This window comes from Mytilus galloprovincialis, chromosome 11, assembly GCF_965363235.1.
Source record: "Mytilus galloprovincialis chromosome 11, xbMytGall1.hap1.1, whole genome shotgun sequence".
Classification (NCBI taxonomy): Eukaryota; Metazoa; Mollusca; class Bivalvia; order Mytilida; family Mytilidae; genus Mytilus; species Mytilus galloprovincialis.
The window spans coordinates 62,590,370-62,609,839 of NC_134848.1; the positions used below are offsets into that span (position 1 = coordinate 62,590,370).

The 19,470-nt window shown below is 32.6% G+C and overlaps 1 protein-coding gene across 1 annotated transcript; it reads right to left on the reverse strand.

The window, feature by feature from the left end:
- Nucleotides 1-841: 841 nt before the first annotated feature.
- Nucleotides 842-18,333, reverse strand: LOC143052576 (uncharacterized). Its single transcript, XM_076225636.1, has 6 exons — nucleotides 18,214-18,333; nucleotides 14,086-14,181; nucleotides 13,043-13,240; nucleotides 10,794-11,020; nucleotides 6,246-10,259; nucleotides 842-2,265 (listed from the first exon to the last, which is right to left on the reverse strand). Exons 2-6 carry the CDS (start codon nucleotides 14,147-14,149, stop codon nucleotides 2,053-2,055), a joined length of 4,716 nt encoding a protein of 1,571 aa, XP_076081751.1. The 5' UTR covers nucleotides 14,150-14,181; nucleotides 18,214-18,333; the 3' UTR covers nucleotides 842-2,052.
- Nucleotides 18,334-19,470: the final 1,137 nt, after the last annotated feature.

Sequence of the window (19,470 nt, forward strand, 5' to 3'; positions counted from 1 at the left end):
TACTTTCTTGAGCACAAAACCAATAACAAAACAAATAAGGGACGACATCAAAAGATCAATGTAAGATAAAAAAACTTAATTCAAATAGTTTGGGGTTGGGGTTGGGGGGGGGGGGTGAACTGCTGCAAGATTTGGTTATCCGACATTGATGTTTACATATATCCATATGGGTCAATCAATTTTTCCCAAATTAAGTTAAAAGGGGGGTAGGGGGGTCAGTGAAAAACTATTTGAATTAAGTTTTTTTTATCCTTCATTGAACGTTTGATGTCGTCCCTAAATATCTCATACCATACTATAAATTCACACAGATATAATGCTATGTTTTATGAATGCGACTGAATTATCACGATAAGAATTACAATAACTTCTATTTAGCACAATATCACCTTCGAAATGCAACTCATACCATACTATAAATGCAAACAGATATAATGCTATGTTTTATGAATGCGACTGAATTATCCCGATTAGAATTACAATAACTTCTATTTAGTACAATATCACCTGCGAAATGCAACTTTTGGTAGGAGAAACACGGCAATTACTTTATGAATCTCCAACTTGGGACATTCGAATGCGAATATATATAAAAGGTGAAAAACAACCAACAATCAATTCGCGTCAAGGTCGGCTAGAAAGGGCTTAATGTAAATCAAAGTACATGGGAACAAAGTTGGGTTACAGTATTATATCACATTTGCAGTAATATAAATTCCCAAAATCATTTATCACAGTGAGTTTGTATCAACACATCTGTATATATTGTTGTAAGATTTTAAATTTCAGTTAGCCAAGTTTAATAACATTGCAATAGAAAAGAATGGTGTGTACAACAAGATAAATGTATACATTATAGTTAAAACAAATTCATGTTGCCAGTACAAACATTTGAAATACTACGACGTAAAAAAAAGTCGTCGAAGTTGAATATATACTGAGGGCATTTATTGCAATGACAGTCTTATAGTAGATAGATTTCTCTACACTTCAAATTAGTATGACCGTAGGAAACAAATGTTCCAATCTAGTAATACAATCAGGAAGAGACAAATCTAGTAAATAATAAAAAAATCCAAAAGAGGGCACATTGAGCGAACCATAAAAGGATATGAGCGATCAACAACATGAGCGTTAAATTGATCACCCGCCTAGCGAATTAACATGTAATTGTAAAAATATCGGTACCGGAACACTGCAATTATTCAGTTGCCCACCACGAGCTGTAAAATATATCTAGCTGTAGGATATTATGATGGATGAATATGTAGAAACGTCAATGAAACAACGTCATAGTTAAAATCCAGATGGCAGTAGTGTGTACATTGTAATTGCGCGCGTTATGATTCTTATATGCTTTCTTGTGGTACAATTTAAATTCAAATATATATATATGCATTAAGAATTTCATTAAGTACGTTAAACTAAAAAAACGTTTTGAAAAATACAGTCGTTTTGATTGTCACAAAAAGGCAATGATATGTCTGAGCAAAAAAAAGTTCGAAATTAGGATCACTTCTAAATACATAAAACATAATATGTTCCTGTTCTTTACCTTTCATAATTGAGTATTGAGCGACATCCATGTATCGTGTATCGAGACATTTACAAATTATTCCTCCTTTTTAACATGAATTCATGATGGAAACTCAATTCAGAGGCCAGCTGAAGGACGCCTCCGGGTGCAGGAATTTCTCGCTACATTGAAGACCTGTTGGTGACCCTCTGCTGTTGTTTTTTATTTGGTCGGGTTGTTGTCTCTTTGACACATTCCCCATTTCCATTCTCAATTTTAATATGTAAATATGTGGAATTAACTACTGGTATGTAACCAAAATTTGTTATGCAAATTTTCAAGCCAACAATTCTATGTTCCATCACTCAGATCCAGATCCTTTGCCTTTGGCATGAAAAATTTCAAGCTTCTGGCATTCTAAACAAAATAATTCTGCAATAATCTTGCACACAAGTGAACACGTCATAATAAAATGAATGCTATGGATAATATGAAGAAACTATGCCATCAACATCGATCAAACTAATACACCGATGTCAATATGTAATCCTACAAGTGAATGGACTATTTTGTACATTTTCATCTGACCATTTGACACAGATGATATAAATGCCCGGATGTCTGACCTCATATATGACTTCATATAGATTATCTCCCGTATACACGACACATGTTTCTACTACACTGTGTGATCTCGGACCATAGATGTTAACAGACAGGGAACCATTATCCAATGCATTTGTCCAGACCTGGAAAATAAAATGAATACTCTGTGTAAGTATTAAAATAATCAAAACAAATCAAATTGCAGAAAGTACACAAGTGTCAAACAACCTTACCACGTGTTGAAGTCATCACTATGATTTTGAGATTAACAACAACAATAAAAACCCTGTTCCGTTGCTTTTTGTGATTATTTTGGGGAGTTGTTGTTGTTCATGAATTGATTTTTCGTCATGGATATGTACCCCATATTTTTTCTATTACCAGTGTTAACGGTACCCTTGTGTACTCGACTCGAATCTTAATTGACTAGAATTGTCAGTTTTCCTATCGAAGGTTATGTGATTTTCTCCCGGCACTCCGGTTTCCTCCATGAAATAGCCCAAAAGCGGTGCTTAAAAGTGGCGTTAAAATAAATAAATCATAAAAAATAACATATTTTTTAATTCTATGTTCATACGTTCAGAAATAATTATGAAAACTTCGATTTCAATTCCTTCAAGCAAAATTGACAATTGATGGGTGTAGCTTTTTTTTTTGTTGCTTAAACTCAATTTCACTTTTACACGTCTGTTTTCTTGTCAATTGGTTGTTTCTGTCTAATAAACTCATCATATATACCAGAATTAAGTTTTGTGTTTTTCGCTTGACGCGCGTTTCGTCCACAAAAGATTCATCAGTGACGCTCGAATAAAAAAAGTAAAAAGGCCAAATAAAGTACTTAGTTGAAGAGCATTGAGAACCACAATTGTTATGTGTTATGCCAAATACAGCTAATGTAATCTATTCCTGAGGTAGAAAATCATCAGTATTTCAAAATTCAAAAGTATACATCATGTACATATATTGCATCTGCGTGATGTATGTTATCTAAGTTATTAGTTTGAAAATTCAATACTGATTTTGTAATAAAAACTAAATGATTAGCCTAGCTATTACAGTAAGTCCATAGTTTTGTAGGCGTTGAAGCCACGATAATTAAAACAAAGAATGAAGTATTTTTATACTGCTTTCTATATATATATAACTCGTGTGTAACTATTGAACTACACTTAGTTGTCTATAATAGGAAAGGTAATACGGGTTAATTCAAAATCGTGTATAACAAACTTTAATTCCTTTGGGATTGGTCATTTACCGACTGAAATCGTTGACATTTGATTTTAATAACATCCCTTTATCTCTTTCATCCAAATGTCATTTTATTTCAAAGACTTCTTACAGGAGAGTTTTTACAAAAGCAATGAAATTGAAATACCATCAGTCACGTTTTCACGAGAAAAACAACTATTTTCCGAGATTTCAAGACATATGGCATGTTGTATATTTAAGTCATTATTTTACTAAAGAAACTCGCTTTACATTTATAAAAGAATACTTTAAAGACCATTTAATCAGAAATGTTTTTGACAAATCGAATGAAACGAACTAATAAACGAAACACTGCAATACTACCTCCATTTTAAAAGAAGTGTTCCTAAAGGATGATTTACAACATGTAAAATTCAATCGCTCTTACAAATTCTGACAATAACTCAAATAATGATCATCATTGTGCAGAATGTATTCTCCCTCAGATAATATTTTAATAACCCTTTAATCTATGTTATACAGTTCAATTATTTCCTTACTCAAATCAACGAAAAACTTTTTCCTTCTTAGAAAATCAAATGTTGGATCTATTTGTTTTAATAAAACATCTGTATGTTGGTTTAATTCTTCTTTTTTTAATTATACGACTATAAAATGACAGAAAAACACAAAAATTGTATTGTTTGCAAAAATTCTGTCTGTTGCATGTGATGAGCAATATCTATCAGCTTCAAGCATATACATATTGCATCTGCAAAACACGACGTGATGTATGTTATCTAAGTTATTAGTTTGAAAATTCAATACTTTATTGATTTTGCGATAAAAACTATATAATTAGTATAGCTATTACAGTACGTCCATAATTTTGTAGGCGTTGAAGCCAAGATAATTAAAACAAAGAATGATATATTTTAAACTGCTTTCTATATATGTATAACTCGTGTGTGACTATTGAACTACATTAAGTCGTCTAAAATAGGAAAGGTAATATGGGTTAATTCAAAATCATCTATAATAAATTTTAATTTCTTTGGGATAGGTCATTTACTGACTGCAATCGTTGACATTTGATTTTAATTACATCCCTTTATCTCTTTTTCCCAAATGTCATTTTATTTCAAAGACTTCTTACAAAAGTAATTGGTTTGAAATATCATCAGTTACGTTTCAACGAAAAAAGAAATAGTGTCCGAGATTTCCAGACATACTAGTATGTTGAGGCATGCAGTATATTTTGGACATTATTTTACGGAAGACACTTGCTTTACATTTAAAAAATGCTTTACATTTAAAAAATGCTTTAAAGACCATTAAATCAGAAATGTTTTTGACAAATCGAATGAGGCGTATTTGGAAAAACAAATAATTGAAACACTGCAATACTACCTCCATTTTAAAGGAAGTGTTTCTAAAGGAGGATTTACATCATGTATAATGCAATCGCTCTTACAAATTCTGACAATAAGTCAAATAATGATCACTATTGTACAGAATGTATTCTCCTTCGGATAATTGTTTAATATTCCTTTAATCTATGTTATAAGGTACAACAATGTCTTGACTCAAATTGACGAAAAACTGTTTCCTTCTTAGAAAATAAAATGTTGAATCTATTTGTTTTTTTATAAAACATCCGTATGTTGGTTTCATTCTTCCTTTTCATGAAGTGAACGACTAAAAAATGACAGAAAATACACAAAACAATTGTAATGTTGTGAAAAATCCTGTCCGTTTTACATGTGTTGAGAAATAGTATCAACTTCATGCTGGCTCATATATTTGTTCACTCATGTTATTTTTTTATTTACTCGCATAAAATGATCGGTGAAAAATGTTGAATAACTGCAGTATTTTCTTATGTTTAGCACTTTTTTCCAGAGGTATCAGAATATTGCATGGATGTACTACTAATCAACTAGTATTGCCTTTGAAGATCTACGTAAGGAACATGTTGTTGTCTTTTTACCCTTCAACACCAAGAAAATAATTTAGAGGTCATTTAACGGATAAACAAATACAAATGAATCGAACGTTATGTCGTTCGCTCTCAAATCAAGAATTTCTTCTGTTTTGTAGTTTATTGAAAAAGTCATTTGTTTTACAATACCAATGCAGTGCTATGGTATTATCGAGGCAGTGCTGTGATATAGTCGAGGAAGTGTGAGATCGAACCCCGGTAGGGTCAAACGAAAAACTCGAAAATTGGGATTTGCTTCCTATGTGATAAGCAATAAAATAAATGGAAAAATTATTTGAGTCAAACATTTGAAAAGAGGGCACTATTAATCTTAAATGTCCAAGCGCTTAATGGTTTTTCCAGAAAAGCAAAAAGCCACACACTTGAAATCCAGACATGCGAAGAGCTTTTTAACCATTTTAATAAGTGAGTTCGATACTTGAATGTGGGTTTAATCGCTACTAATATTAATTATTTGGCGTTTCATAAACTAAAAGATAAATAAACATGTACTGATTTACATTTATAAAACTAATGTTCCTACATCAAATCGATATGATGTACTTATACATTGTCAATATACAAGGTTATGTATTTTGTGAACTGTTAATGACGTCTTTACACTTAATCCGTTGAATATTTACTTATATTTTAGTATGGAAGAAAATGGGTTTTTAAATTATTTTCAGTAATTGCGAGTACTCTGAGCTTGGAATTTTTAATCTGTTGTCTTTACGTAATTTTTTTGTCTGTGACATTTGATTATTATAGTCATCTGATACTCTACAGTCTGTCCTTATGTTAAGAGATTGAACAGAGTTTAGAGATCACAAACATATTTAACCTCATCTACTATACGTTATTGAATTTACCTTATTGTTGAAAACCGTATGCTGTTTATTTACAAGGTACGGTATTCCAAAAATAACCCTAGCCCGATAAGACGATTCTTACCTGAAAATTATTTTTCATTCCGACATGACCCTCTATAAGTCCAATGCCATCCGCCTTGCACACAAAATCATCATCTTCTTCAGTCGAAACAGAAGATAAAAATGTCTCGTTCTCACCGTCGCTGCAAAACATTTCATCATGCGCAAAAGAGCCTATCGTGCTGCGTTCCATTACAATGACGTCATTTATTTGAAGGAAAAATGGATGATCTAATGTGCTGGTATATCTTTTCGGAATGTCCTTAGCCAAACTATCATTACTGATTTCCGAAAAATCTTCAGAAGAATATATACGTTGACTGCGACTAGAGTGTTCACTATTTGGAGAGAAGGATCTACATGAGTCATTAGTAAATACCTCATCTGCCATTTTGATTTTATACATAGCATCGATGTCACGTCCTTCTCGGTGTTTTTGGGGGGTTTTCAAATCTAAATTTTTGAAGTCGTTCAAATGAGACAGTAAATTTGTCCTATTGTCTTTAGTAACGCCAAATCCATAGTAAGACTCGTCCACACTGATAGAAGAAGACGTGGATTTCGTTTGTAATGCATTTTTAGAAAAAGTCACATTTGAGTTGATATTTGCCAGATATTCTGAGTGTGCACGTAGTTTTGTGTCTTCTAAATTCATTTCATCATTGCGCGAAACAGTCACGTTGTTTATATCTTTAGCATCAAATGCAGTCTTATCGTTTGTATCCACAAAGCTACTGTGGGAACCGTTTTCATCTGTTTTTGATTTAAAATCTACGTCTTCAATGATGTCATTCTTTTCTATTTCATATCTCTTTGATTTCTCATTTAAAATTTGTCGATCTGAAATCAAATGTTCTGGCATTTCTATATTTACATGTGATTGCTGTTCTTCGTCTTGAGAATATCCAAACTTATCTGTGGTCTCTAGATCATTTGATTTACTACTACTTTTAGTCAGTTTCGGATCTAGGGGAATCTTTCCTTTATATGGACGTCTGCAAAGAATTTGATGTTGATTATCCCCAGTAAACCGGAAGTTGCTGTACAGAGACGCACGTCGTCCTGACAATATGCCGTTATCGTCATCAACGCCACTGTCTGTTGTTTCTATAGTAGATTGTCGAATCGGAGCATTATTAACTCGAAGTTGAGGATGTTTCTCTATCCACGCATGTACATTTTTGTCCCTACTACGTGTATCAAATACCGAGAAACTTCGCCCTCTATTTGTGACATTGATGCATGGTATTAACTCCTCATCATTGTTATTAAGTTCGTTCGTTTCTGCCATTTTCATACACATTCTACGTCGAAATATGTTACAGTAATCAAAGGCGGAATCCCATTTTGTGTCCTCTACGATATCATTGGCATATACAACTGTACCCTTGTCACATTTAACCCGTGGAACTACTATAGCAACTCGAGTCTCAAATGGCTTGACTTGTTTTGTTTCATTAGAGATAGTCCGAAATACTGATGAGTGATCATTGCACATGTCAGTATTTTCTATTTCAATGCTATTGTTTGTACTACATAAATCGTTTGTTGAAGAATTATTGTTTCTAATATTTGTACCTTCTATTTCATCTTCAGGAAAATTGTTCGGTGTGGATAAACCTAGACTGTGGCAATCATTTGATATGAAGCTACTTACATCGTCCAACGAAGGGTCATTGTCTGCATCTGGAAACACAGAAGCCTGTTTTTGTAAGTTTCCTCGTTTTGAGTCACTGCTAAATGTTCTACGAAAATAAACCTTTTCCTTCATATCTATGTCATTACTCCTTGTTCGTCGTGCTATAATTTTTTCTGTTGTATTACGTGGAGCTTCGATCATTATTGGTGCAACTTCAACAGAATATTCTGTAATCTGTTTATCAGGATCATTAGTATGTGACATCGGAAACGAATACATCGGTCGAGAGTTTGAAACCATGCAAGAGGACGCATTTGGTTGCATGGTGGCGCTTAGTTCGTCGTCATAAATTCCAATGTTTTCGGGTTCAATAAGTGGTGAACTTTTAAGCCAGCCTTCAACATCAAATTTTTCGGAGGCTTCTTTGATGTCTAATTTCTTTAGAGGTTTCAAATCTTTATTCTTTTTTTCTGTTAAATCTTTAGGAAAGATATGTATATTTGAACATTTTGTTTGGTAATTTAGGTCGCTGTTTAATGTTCCGTTTTCATTAGAAAGGGTCAAATTCATCGTTTCCTTAATATTAGTTTGTGAATTTGAATTGTCATTTTTACATTCGTCAGTGTGATGTAATTTATGATCTTCATCTTTTATAAGTAAACACTTAGATCCTACATTCCGCATAAAATTTGGTGGTAAGCTTACTTCAGCATTTGATTCTTGTCGAGACCCAGACATCGAATCCGATATGCTACTACAAGAGACCAAGCTCTGTGATGTGGTGATTGCCTTTCCACTTATGTAGAAACATGCTTTCCGCAAACTACTAGACTGTAACATTTTAAGATTAGGGGAAGCTTTCGGACTTCCATTATCATGGTTTTGTGATTCTGGATTACGTGACATGATATCACCATGCGCACACACAAACAGTTTTTTCAGTACTTTGTCTTTGTCTAGACTTGATTCAGATAACGAACGATTAAGTACAACTATATTTGAAAGTCTCTTGTCTTTACCTGGAAGTTTGTTTTCCGTATTCCCTAACTTTGGAATAGCGCTATCTGAATTTTGGCGTGTAATTCCATATTCCCGCTTAGCCATGCTTTGAAGACAACAATCAAGAAATTTCTGGCTTATTTCATTGCCGAATCCTGAAAATGGTCTTTTGACGTCACTTCCGTTTGAATTACTTTCCTGATCTGAAGTAGTCACAGAACTCAATGTTAATGACGATTCAGTCCGAGGAACATCGTTATATGCAGATTTCTCCGTAATTCTTGCCATCGTTGGTTCCAGATTCATTTTTCGTTTTTCCACGTTCGGACTTGACGACCTTGACCTTTGACGTCTCAGATTAGATATGTCCTTTGCTGCTCGTAGCAGAGCAGGACTAGACGACCTCGAAGAATGCGCAGTTCTGTGATATGAACTTCCATCTTCATCTGTATAATCAGAGATATCGGTTAGACTACTTTGGCGAGAGAGGGGAGGAGTTTGGCTTTCAGTTATGATAATTTCTTCTCCATTTCGTGCTATGACTTTCTTCAAAATCCTACGTTTTGTTATAGTATATTGTTTACGGATGCGTTGTGGAGATGCAGAGACTGTTTCTGAACAACTTTTACTGTCATTTTTTAATTGTTTTTTATCTGGAGTAGAATTGTGTTCCTGTAAGTTATTTCCATCAAAAGACATTGAGAGTGAATCCAATAAAAGACGTTTTCCGGTTGACTCTGATATTCCTCGTCTATTGACGTCACTAAGTTTATAAACTTTTATTTTAAATGGAGATCCTTCCACGTGTTTGTCTTGCCAGCGTAATGACAAGGTGTGAATACCTGCTGATACAGGTGTAAAAGACATTGCAAAACAACCTTCACTGCTGCACGTGCAATTAAAATCGAATGCGTTATAGACAGCATGGCCACCGTATTGTGTTACATTCTTCCATCTAACGTAAGTGTTACCATGGCTGTCCTCTAAGTAGGCTAATACTTTTGTATCTCCAGCAGGTACTTTTTGGTCCGGATTTAAACGTTTAACGACTTTATTTTTATTGTTCAGTATAGTTTCGCTGGATTGATGAAGACTAACAATTTTTTCACTGTATACTTCATTCCTGGGACCTTTCAGTTGTAAATACATGTCGAACATACCAAAGACATTGGAGATGGTAACAGTAAACTTGGTCTTACGTCCCACTACTCCTGCCTTTAACCCCGATCCCTTAACAGTACAGCAGGCAATCGGTTTACTAATTGACCTGGATCCAGTTATCTCGATTTCATTTTTCGATTTCTTTTCAGATGCCCACTTTATAGTAGAAATTAAATTAAAGATTTTACGTTCTGTACGTTTGTTTGCAATGGCCATTTCTTCTGGTGTAACCATATCCTGAAAGAAAAGATACATCAAATATAGAGGTTGCATGATAATCGATGAATAGGAAACAACACAAAAAAGACATATAAATTTAATAACACAAAGTGAAAACGCTCGATGCATAATAATTATTTGCTTTTCTTTGTCGACATGGAATGAAATTAAGCAGCTGCACGTAATACGAGAGGTATAAATGTTCCACTGAAAGTATTTTAGCCGATTTAAGATCTAGATTGTCGAGAAAAGATATCGATCTTACCGCCTATACATTTATAGAAATATGATTGGTTAAAAGTGACAGTGTGACGATATTTAATATATAAGGTAAGTGGTATGGGGTTATGTTTTTTCAGTGAGATGAATTCGTTACACAGTGTGCTAGTGCTGTTTTATAAATTTTCTAGAGCGGTATCGATGACCTGACTTAAAGCAGCAGACGCATGCTTGTGTTATCGTTTATTAAGAAGTTCAATCCCTAGGCATCCGCCATTAAAATGTATATTCATGCATAACGTTAACAGTGCATTGCTTCTACATCTCACTTACCTGGGGAATTTTTAGATATTGCTGTGCCAGTCTAATTCCAAGCCGACAGTTGTTAACTCTATTGTGCATTTTCAAGTTTTTGTAACCTGGGCAGGATCCGGGTAACACAGATTCCAGCAAGGCACAAAGTGATATACCATCGTGCCATGAGGATGAAAAATTCTCAACTGATCGGTCTGGAATTTTGGTCTTTATCCAAAGCAGAATGGACAATTTTCGCTTTGACTCTATAAAACAAAGAAATTGTGTTTAGAATTTGTTTATGTTTCTACTTTTGACTGCATTTTTTTTGGTCGAATAAGTAAGGCTGCAAGTAATATTTATATGAATAATGCGAAAAATATCGTCACGGCTTTCTTCCTGGAAGTATAATTTATATCTCCCAAACGATATTTCCGGACTTGTATTTCCTATCATGATTTCTTTGGTAGAGGGTTGCTGCTCACAAGGAAGTTTTCAAACCAAGAGTTCCAAATGCTGAAGTTTAAATTATCCCTTCGTAAATTTTACGGACGCCATCACGAGTTGGTTGACCGTTATGGAATAACTGTTTCACAATGATATCAGACATGTTCCTTAATATGTCGTGATGACAATCCCTTTCCCTTTTCACGAATGTGAACTACCGAATAAGACTATTTACCGGGTTTGTAATAAAATGAGCAACACGATGGGGAGCTTGATCTGCTTTCCCTTCCGGAGCACATGATATCACCCTCAGTTTTTGGTGGGGTCGTGTTGATTTGTCTTTAGTTGTCTATGTTGTGTCTTGTGGACTATTATTGATATGTTTGTCTTCGTCTTTTTTTGCCATGGCGTTGTCAGTATATTTTCGATCTATGAGTTTGACTGCCCCTCTTTTACGTAGTTAAAGCATATTTTTTGTCCCCATGCCGTCAAGCTTATATTTGCTTGATAGCAATAAAAACACATCTATTGCCACAATCTATTTTTCGGAAGAGACAGCTAACATCACATTACAAATATACAAAGCGACTCAACTGTCACGACTAAACTATATATATGGAAGTTTTTAACGACCTTGACTGGCTATACAGCCCTTGCACGGTCGGTAAACTACAAAACATATACAACTATATATAGGCGTAACACCTTATCGAGTGAAAAAAAATTCTGACAATATGCGTGTAAAATTGATTTTATTTAACCCAAATGACATTTAAACCTTTTTGTTTCATACCACATCGTTGGTTTTTTTTTATTTTTCAGTATATTTAAAATAGATAGTAAATATAACATCATTATTATCTATGACGCAAAAAGGTAATTCTAAGATAAATTTGCCTTGGATTCAAATCAACGACAGGATATTACTGAGGAGATCATATTCGGTTTTTTTTTATTTTTTATATCATTTGTACGATTTGTGGCTTAATTTTTTTAATCTCTAAAAATTCTTACTACATAAATATATATTTTTTGTTTTATTCTTAAATAAAACAAAATGACATTTAAATGACAATGTCGTTGCTTTAAGCTTTTAATGAAATCGCCAATACACTTAACTTTAATATGGATTGCAAACAAAATCTCATAATAATCTATGACGTAAGTATGGAACGTAAGCGGTAATTTTGATATACAATTTTGTCTGAGATTTTGTCCGAGGAGAAGAATTTTTTTTTTTGCAAATATTGTTTATCAATCATTTGTACGATAGTTCATTTAATATTTAAAAAGGTATACCACTGTAATAAACGATAAAACGGCGACAACTCAAAGACAATGAAATACATTTAGACACAAACCATTCATCATTTGTTTGGATAACTTATGTTTGTTTTTTTTCTTCTGAGGATAATTTGTGTTCATTATATTTTGATAAAAAAAATATCCTGAGTTTCAATGAAAGCAAAGATTTTGTTCCTTCTCTTCCCTCCTGAAACAGGGTATTTCGATTAGAAAATTTAAAATTAAAACATTATACTCTACCTCATAAATTTCCTGTTTACAAAACTTTGAATTGTTCGAAAAACTAAGGATTTTCTTATCCCAGGCATAGGTTACCTTAGCCTATTTGGCACAACTTTTTGGAATTTGGAATTTTGAATACTCAATACTCTTCAACTTTGTACTTGTTTGAATTTATAGATATTTGATATGAGCGTCACTGATGAGTCTTATGTAGACGAAACGCGCGTCTGGCGTACTAAATTATAATCCTGGTACCTTTGATAATTTATACTCTTCACAAGATGAATGGTTAGTACCTTATGAATGCTTCTTACCTGAGTATAAAAGGTTGACAATCCTCTCTTTGTATCGTGGTTTGAAAGGTATATTGCCATTAGAATCATTGTAGTATAGCGTCTTCTCCTTCTCTCTGATATAATACACTGGGTTAAAGATGTAGATATATGACATGTAATATAACACGTAGGAACAACCACTTCTTATCACCACCCATAACTTCTGGAACCTAGTAACTAAAAACGAAAATAAAAATTATTTACTGATACATTCAGATACATAACGGTACTCATAACTTCTGGAACTTGGAAACTACAAACGAAAATTACAATAAGTTCCGGATACATTCAGATACATAGCGGTACCCATAACTTCTGGAACAATATAACTAAAAACGGTAATTACAATAAGTTCCGGAAACATACAGATATGTGGTATCATTGGCATAACGTGTAAACGCACAAAAATAGCATGGGCATAAAGCCATACATGATTCACTCGCTCTTATACGTAGAGTCCAACAATATTTCAAAGTGATTAAACCTTGTTTTATTTTAGAAGACGATTAAAAAAATATTTCCTCGAATGTCACCAACTAAATTTGACTTGTAACGGATTGTTTCTTACATGAGCAACACGACGGGTGCCAAATCTGCCTACCCTTCCGGAGCACCTGAGATCACCCGCGATTTTTGGTGGGTTCGTTTTACTAAGTCTTTAGAGTTTTAAGTTATGTTTTGTATTCTTTATTTGTTTTTTATGTCTTCTTTTTTTTCTGTCATGGCTACAGTTTGTTTTCGATTTTTGAGTTTAAATGTCCCTTTGGTATATTTCGTCTCTCTATAAATACAGGAATTGGTTTTTTTCTAATTATCAAAAAAATATATCAATAAACAGGCAAAAGTATGCACTCGGAGTCTCGGATGCAGTCCTACACACGGCGATGACAGACAACTTGCATAACACATGTGTTAAATATTATTTGCATTCAACTTATTGCAGCATTTTCAAACTTACAAGCGAAATTTTCAAACAGCGTGTAGAAGGCTGAGTAAACAGTAAATTTGACCAAAATAATTACCTAGTGGTTCTGATCCTGCTCTATTTACAACGGTCGTCTTCTTCTTCGATGCTGCTGTTGGCATAATTGGTGTAGTTTTCAGTCCTCACTAACGAACTATAAGGTAAACAATGCATATTATAATTTATTTCAAATATATGAAATAATCGCTTTTTACAATCTATGTATATAATCAATCCAAATATCCCTTTCTTCTCGGCTGAACTTGGAATTTTATTGAAGTTCAACAATATCCCGTTCTTATTAAAAAAAGTCTTTTCTGTCGTGCTATAGAGAAAAATTGTCATTGGTGTCACTGTGTCGTGAGAAATCGTCATCTTTATCAGGGAATGGTTAAAAATCGTCATTATTATCGAAGTATCGTGAGAAATCGTAGTTGCTATCGTGAAATCGTGACAAGTCGTCATTACTATTGAGGTATTGTGGTAAATTGTCATTGATATGGTGGTGTCCTGCGAAACTGTCAGTGCTATCATAAAATCATAAGAAAATCGTCGATTGCTGTCATGGAATAGTGAAAAAATCGTTATTTTTATCATAGTATCGTGATGCGATCATTTGTTGATTATTCACACGTCATTTCCCTTCATTTTGATATACTAAGTATGGTGACCTATAGTTGTTAATTTCTGTGTCATTTTGATCTCTTGTGGAGAGTTAATTTTTTGTTTCATTGCAATCATACCACATCCTCTTTCTTTTTTTATAATTAATTAACATTTCTCTATACATGAGCTTCACATGTAAATAGTTTAAAAAATCTACTTATTACAATTAAATGACTTTAAATTAGAATGTGTCAGATGCAATTCATATATGACATATATATAGCAACGACATATGTCTGCATGCTTATCTAAAGGCACATGAGACAGAAGGAGGATTTTTAATTCTTAATGACTTATTTCACTTTTTTTAATTGGGTGAATATGGTATTGAATGCAGATTTATTTATAAATTCATTTCATTTTATATATTTCTTTAGAAGATTTGGGACAAAAAAAAAGAGCTTGATATATTGTATAGATACCTGTCTATTGTTTAGGTTTTTTTATCACTATTGATATATATAGATGATGTCTCTCTTACGTTTTCCCCTAATGTGCATTCAAATACATATGAGTTACGAATCACAGAGGCCAAAGATATTGTCTTTATCATACCGTCTCTGGGCAATATCAAATCGTGATGAAAGTTCATTACAGTGTTCTTTCATACTCGACTGTCTTTAAAATGCTGCTTAACTTTCAATATAACTTAATTATACAGCTTTGCTATTTACAGAAACAATCTGTCACGAAGTTCGTGATATCTATTTGATCTTAAAGTCAATGGTAAGAGAAGTACATAGATCACTAATTATTGTGTTTTATTTATAGTTTAGAAAATATGATGACAAACGATAGGGGGTGTATTAACAATTCACTTAAAAGAGGAAACTCATTACCAAAATACTACCACCCCCCCCCCCCCCCCCCCCCCCCGGACACATCTTCCTTAAATTATCATAGTCCTATTGAATACGTTTACAAGCAATACCACGAACTTGTATCTTATATAACCATACGTTCTCAACACATTCGTAAACCATTGATTACCTAAATTTTAACAGAATGTTTTAATCGACTTTTTTTCAGGAATTTATACAATGGATTTAGTTTTATTTATTTATTTGTTTGGATGAAATGATCATCTCAATGTAATTCTGATGTGAGTTTGGGATAATTTAGCTGTAACGTAGATAGGACTTTTGAAATTTACATTTTCTTTTGTGTGTAATTTCAGTCTTGCATTTATAGGGGTGAACGGATATGTGAAATCGGGTCATCAAGCTTTCAAAGTATGGAATTCTTCCTTTTAACTTGCTGATATATCTAAAAAAAAATATACAAGGTGATTACCATATCAGATATGGTATGATTGAGAATGAGATAGCTATATGTATATATCCACTAAAGCGCAAATGACGTGGATGTATCAGATATATGTCACAGTATATTTCTCAACAGCTAGATTAAAACCGTATTGTAAGCTCTGACATCGATAATGTGAAAACCAACGGCTTAATTAATGACAAAACAACGAAAACCAAATATGACAGACAGTAATCAAGGATGACATTAACTCTGTAGAGCTCTTTAACTGATGTTGATTACATTTACTTGTAATATTTGGGTAAATGTTAACTCTCGATATTGATTGTCAGTAACCTTTGGTGAATGTCTTACTCTCCGGCGATATTAAGGTGGTACCCAACACTTTAACTAAAATTAATTTGGCTCGTTTAATTTTTCTCAAAATTTTGACAAAGTATTTACTTTGACCCTTTTACAAAAATATAAGAATTTCAAAAAATTTGAACCAACCGTTTTATCAGAAAAATTACACTGGTTATATAGCAGTTTGACAAACACTTATTTTGATCATCGAGAAGCTTAATATTCCCTTAACAACACAACGTAATTAAAACGTTTAGCTGATTTTACAGAGTTATCTCCTTGTAGTGTTAGGTACCACCTTAAGTACAAGTAACCTATTGGTAAATATTTAACTATTGACCTTGCATTGGAAACTAGTAATATTTGAGTAAGTGTCTTGGTTACTAGAAACTGTTGGATATAAGTCTCACTCTCGATCTTCAGAAGTAAAAACCTCAGGGTAAATGTCTAAACTCTCTATCATGATTACTCGTAACCTTTCGGTAAATGTCTAAACTCTCGATCTCCAGTACTAGTAACCTTTGTATATTAAAATGTCTAGTTCAGAATTAGTAAGACAATATATAAGGTCAGGTTCATATTTTGATAATGAAATTTGTCCGTAAATTAAAAACTGAACCGCGAGGTCGTATTTCAAAGATTAATGTTATCAATTATTCAAATGATTCCGATTATTTTGCCCCCTAAAGCATTTATAAAACCACTTTTGTCCATTCGTTTTTGATGTGTTTTGTTATTGTGATTATGGACTTTCCGATTAGATTTTCCTCTAAGTTCAGTTTTTTGTGATTTTGGTTTTTGTTATCTGTGGAAACTTGCCGCTTTGAATGAAATCTATGCATAACAAATACATTAATTCTAATGAATTATAACAAATACATTTTGTCAATTTACATATCTTTCTAGTTAAAATTGCTGTAGTATCTAGTACGGCTTGCCGTTTTACTATTTATTCGAATTTCAAGATATCTCCTATAATATATAAGATATCTTATATAATATATTTTATAAGATATCCTTTAATATATAAGATATCTTATATAATTTCATTTTTATAAGATATCTCATATATTATATAAGATATCTTATAAGGTATATAAGATATCTTATATCTTATATACTTTATAAGATATTTTCTAAAGTTTATAAGATATCTTATAAAGTATATGTGATATCTTATATAATGTATAAGATATCTTATATAGTTAACAAGATATCTCATATAGTTAACAAGATATCTCATATAGTTTATAAGATATCTCATATAGTTAATAAGATATCTCATATAGTTAATAAGATATCTCATATAGTTTATAAGATATCTCATATAGTTAATAAGATATCTCATATAGTTAATAAGATATCTCATATAGTTAATAAGATATCTCATATAGTTTATAAGATATCTTATAAAGTTTATGAGATATCTTGAAGTAAGAATAAATAGCAAAACGGCTTGCCATAATCTAGTCCTTCTATACGGAAGTGTCACCTTATACCTAAGGTAAATTCAAAAAGATAAATCCTTAAAAACTGACAAATAAAAAATTATCAATCAACGGAACGAATGAAAAACAACTGTCATATTCCCGACTTAGTATACAGACATTTCTAACAAAATGGTGAGTTAAAACTGGTTTTATAGCTAGCTAACACTTTGCATTTCAATGTTACCAGAATGGCTATTTATCCAATGGACATTAAGTTTACTACTAGGTCTTATTTTTTTTAATACCAGAAGCATAACTTGGCGGATTCCGTTTACTTCAGGTGTATTTCTAGGATGATTTCCAATACTCAGTAAACACTTTAAAAATTAATCAGTAATTAATTGAGATATCGACTTAAATGTAGCCGGCTATCCTATCTTAATTGTATGAAATATAAATTAAACATATTTATTTCTTACCTGATAAAATCACGTCAGGTAGCATCTTCACCTTTAATCTTCTTCATCTGACTTCTACCTGTGAAGTCTTTACACCTGGATATTGGAATCCGTATATATATCTTTACTTATGATATTTTAGTATTACGTTTGAACGTATTGATTTTCTATACCTGTGTTTTACCTGTCACAATTAAGGATGTTGATATAAAATATGATTCTGTCAAATATAGATTTTATCTGCCATAATGATTTGTTCAGTTGAAACTGATATAGGATTCTTGGCAGTTTGAACAATATAATGCATAGTAAGGTTATCTTTGGGGGGAATTAAATGTAAGTCACAAATCGACATCTACAATATGTTACAAATACCGCAGTCGCCTCAAGATTTCATAATTATAGCGAAAAAATTGGGAGAAATAAAATGATTTTAGTAGCACTATATAGTATCTTCCGGCGACTGCAAATACTAAGAGCAGGCAAGATGTCACAAATTCGAATATTGCAGCCTCTTCCTTCAAAAGAGGTTGAAAAAACATTTTACATGCATTGGACGAAAGTCCATATAATTATGACGTCTTGGAAAGCTATTTTAAGGTAGGTCATAAGTAAATGTGTTTTGAGACAGAATTTACTTATAATTTGCCAAAATGAAGATTTTACTATGCTTTTTTCAAAAATATAATAAAAAGTATGGGTCACCGTGCTATTTTTCAAGCTATGAGTCGTTGAAAATTGCCTAAATTTGGTTAGTTTGTTCATGAAAAAACACATAAGAGTGCAAAAAAAAAAATTCTATGAGATAGAATTTTGAAATAAATTGTGAGAAGATAGGTTTCATGATATGTTTTAAGAAAATAAACAGAAAACATGGTGTCACTGAACTTGTTTTCTTGCCACAAGTAAAAATTAAAAAATTCCCTATTAGCCTAGTATAAATTTTGTACTAAAAGAGTTATCTCCCCTTTAATGGCTCATTTGAAAAAAACCAAAAAGGTTGATATTTGTTAAAATATTTTGAATAATACAATAAATCAACAAGTTTTCTTTATATAAATGAACAGTCTAACCATTAAATTGCAAATATGTTTCCAAATTTGCTGATTTGGGAAAATAACTAGACCGATTTTGTACTGTGATTGTACAATCCAAGATGGCAGTATACCATGAATCTACCTTAATGTTTTGCTGTGGCGCTTTTTTAGGATATAGTCCAAAAATTTTGACGTCTTGTTAGCTAGGCTAGTATACTGATTTTACCTGTGACGACTTCGC

Coding starts and splice junctions, on each gene's coding strand:
- LOC143052576 (XM_076225636.1), bottom strand. CDS start 14,149: ATGCCAACAGCAGCATCGAAGAAGAAGACGACCGTTGTAAATAGAGCA. Junction 11,021..13,042: donor TGTCAACCTTTTATACTCAG/GTAAGAAGCATT, acceptor TTTGTTTTATAG/AGTCAAAGCGAAAATTGTCC. Junction 2,266..6,245: donor GAATGAAAAATAATTTTCAG/GTAAGAATCGTC, acceptor TTTATTTTCCAG/GTCTGGACAAATGCATTGGA.